The 995-nt window shown below is 69.9% G+C and overlaps 1 protein-coding gene across 1 annotated transcript; it reads right to left on the minus strand.

Moving 5' to 3' along the window:
- Nucleotides 1-5: 5 nt before the first annotated feature.
- Nucleotides 6-949, minus strand: NAB2 (NGFI-A binding protein 2; the record flags this gene model as incomplete). Its single annotated transcript, XM_010727355.3, has 1 exon — nucleotides 6-949. A coding segment is annotated over exon 1 (753 nt), but the record flags the coding sequence as incomplete, so codon positions are not given.
- Nucleotides 950-995: the final 46 nt, after the last annotated feature.

The raw sequence follows: 995 nt of genomic DNA on the forward strand, positions 1-995 counted from the left end.
CGCGCATCACCGCGGCCGTAGATCGCGCTGTGCCGCCGGATCTCCTCTTCCTTCTGCCGGTCGCCGTCTTCCAGCTGGAAGATGTGCCCGACGGCTTTGGCCAACTTCTTATTGAGCTTCAGCAGAGCCCGCAGCTCCGCGTCCCCCCCCCGGGGGCAGCTCTGCAGCAGCCGCTCGACGCTCTCCGCCACCGTCCGCACCAACTCCGGCTCCAACACGTCGCCGCTCGACGGCTGCTCGGTGCCCCCCGGGGAGAAGGGAGGAGCGCCCGGCTCCTCATCCCCACCGCCCTCCGATTCGGGGGTGCTCCTACCCGGCCACGGAGGCACCCCCGATGGCGACAGCTTCTCCGGGGCTTCCGTGGGGCTGCGAGCGGGGGGCGTCCCTGCACTTCCCCCCCCTTTCCCCGCAGCCTCGCTGGGGCTGGCGTGCCCGTTGCTGAGCGATTTGCGCCCGCTCCCGTCGGACAGCTTGAAGAGAGGGATGCTGCTGACGGGCACGGCCGGCACCGGCTGGCTGAACAGCCCCGGGTTGGACGCCCACTCTCGCAGTGCCTTCTGCAGGCGGCGGACGTGCAGCGGTTTGGTGGCCATGCCCACCAGCGCCATGATCTCCAGGAACTCCTCCTCGCCCGCCTCGCACAGCTGCTGCACGTCGTCCCCTCCTTGCTGGATGAAGGTCTCGTAGTAGCCCAGCAGGTTGGCACGCTGCAGCACCCGGTACAGCTGCAGCTCCCCCAGCGTCCGAGGCACAGCCATGGCGCGCCTGTGGGACAGACAGACGGCGTGACGGACGGACACCCCTACAATCCCCGGGTCTGAGGTGCACCCCCCCAAGCCTTTTGGCCCGGGGGCACTCAGGGGGCTCCACTGAGCATCCAGAGCCACACGTGCAACCCAGGCCGCACCCACAGCGGCCCCGACCCTAACGCAGACACGAGTGGGGCCCCACTGGGGAGAGCTGGGAACCCCCCCCGGTCCCCATCCCACACCCCA

This window comes from Meleagris gallopavo, unplaced genomic scaffold (assembly GCF_000146605.3).
Source record: "Meleagris gallopavo isolate NT-WF06-2002-E0010 breed Aviagen turkey brand Nicholas breeding stock unplaced genomic scaffold, Turkey_5.1 ChrUn_random_7180001881438, whole genome shotgun sequence".
Lineage (NCBI taxonomy): Eukaryota > Metazoa > Chordata > Aves > Galliformes > Phasianidae > Meleagris > Meleagris gallopavo.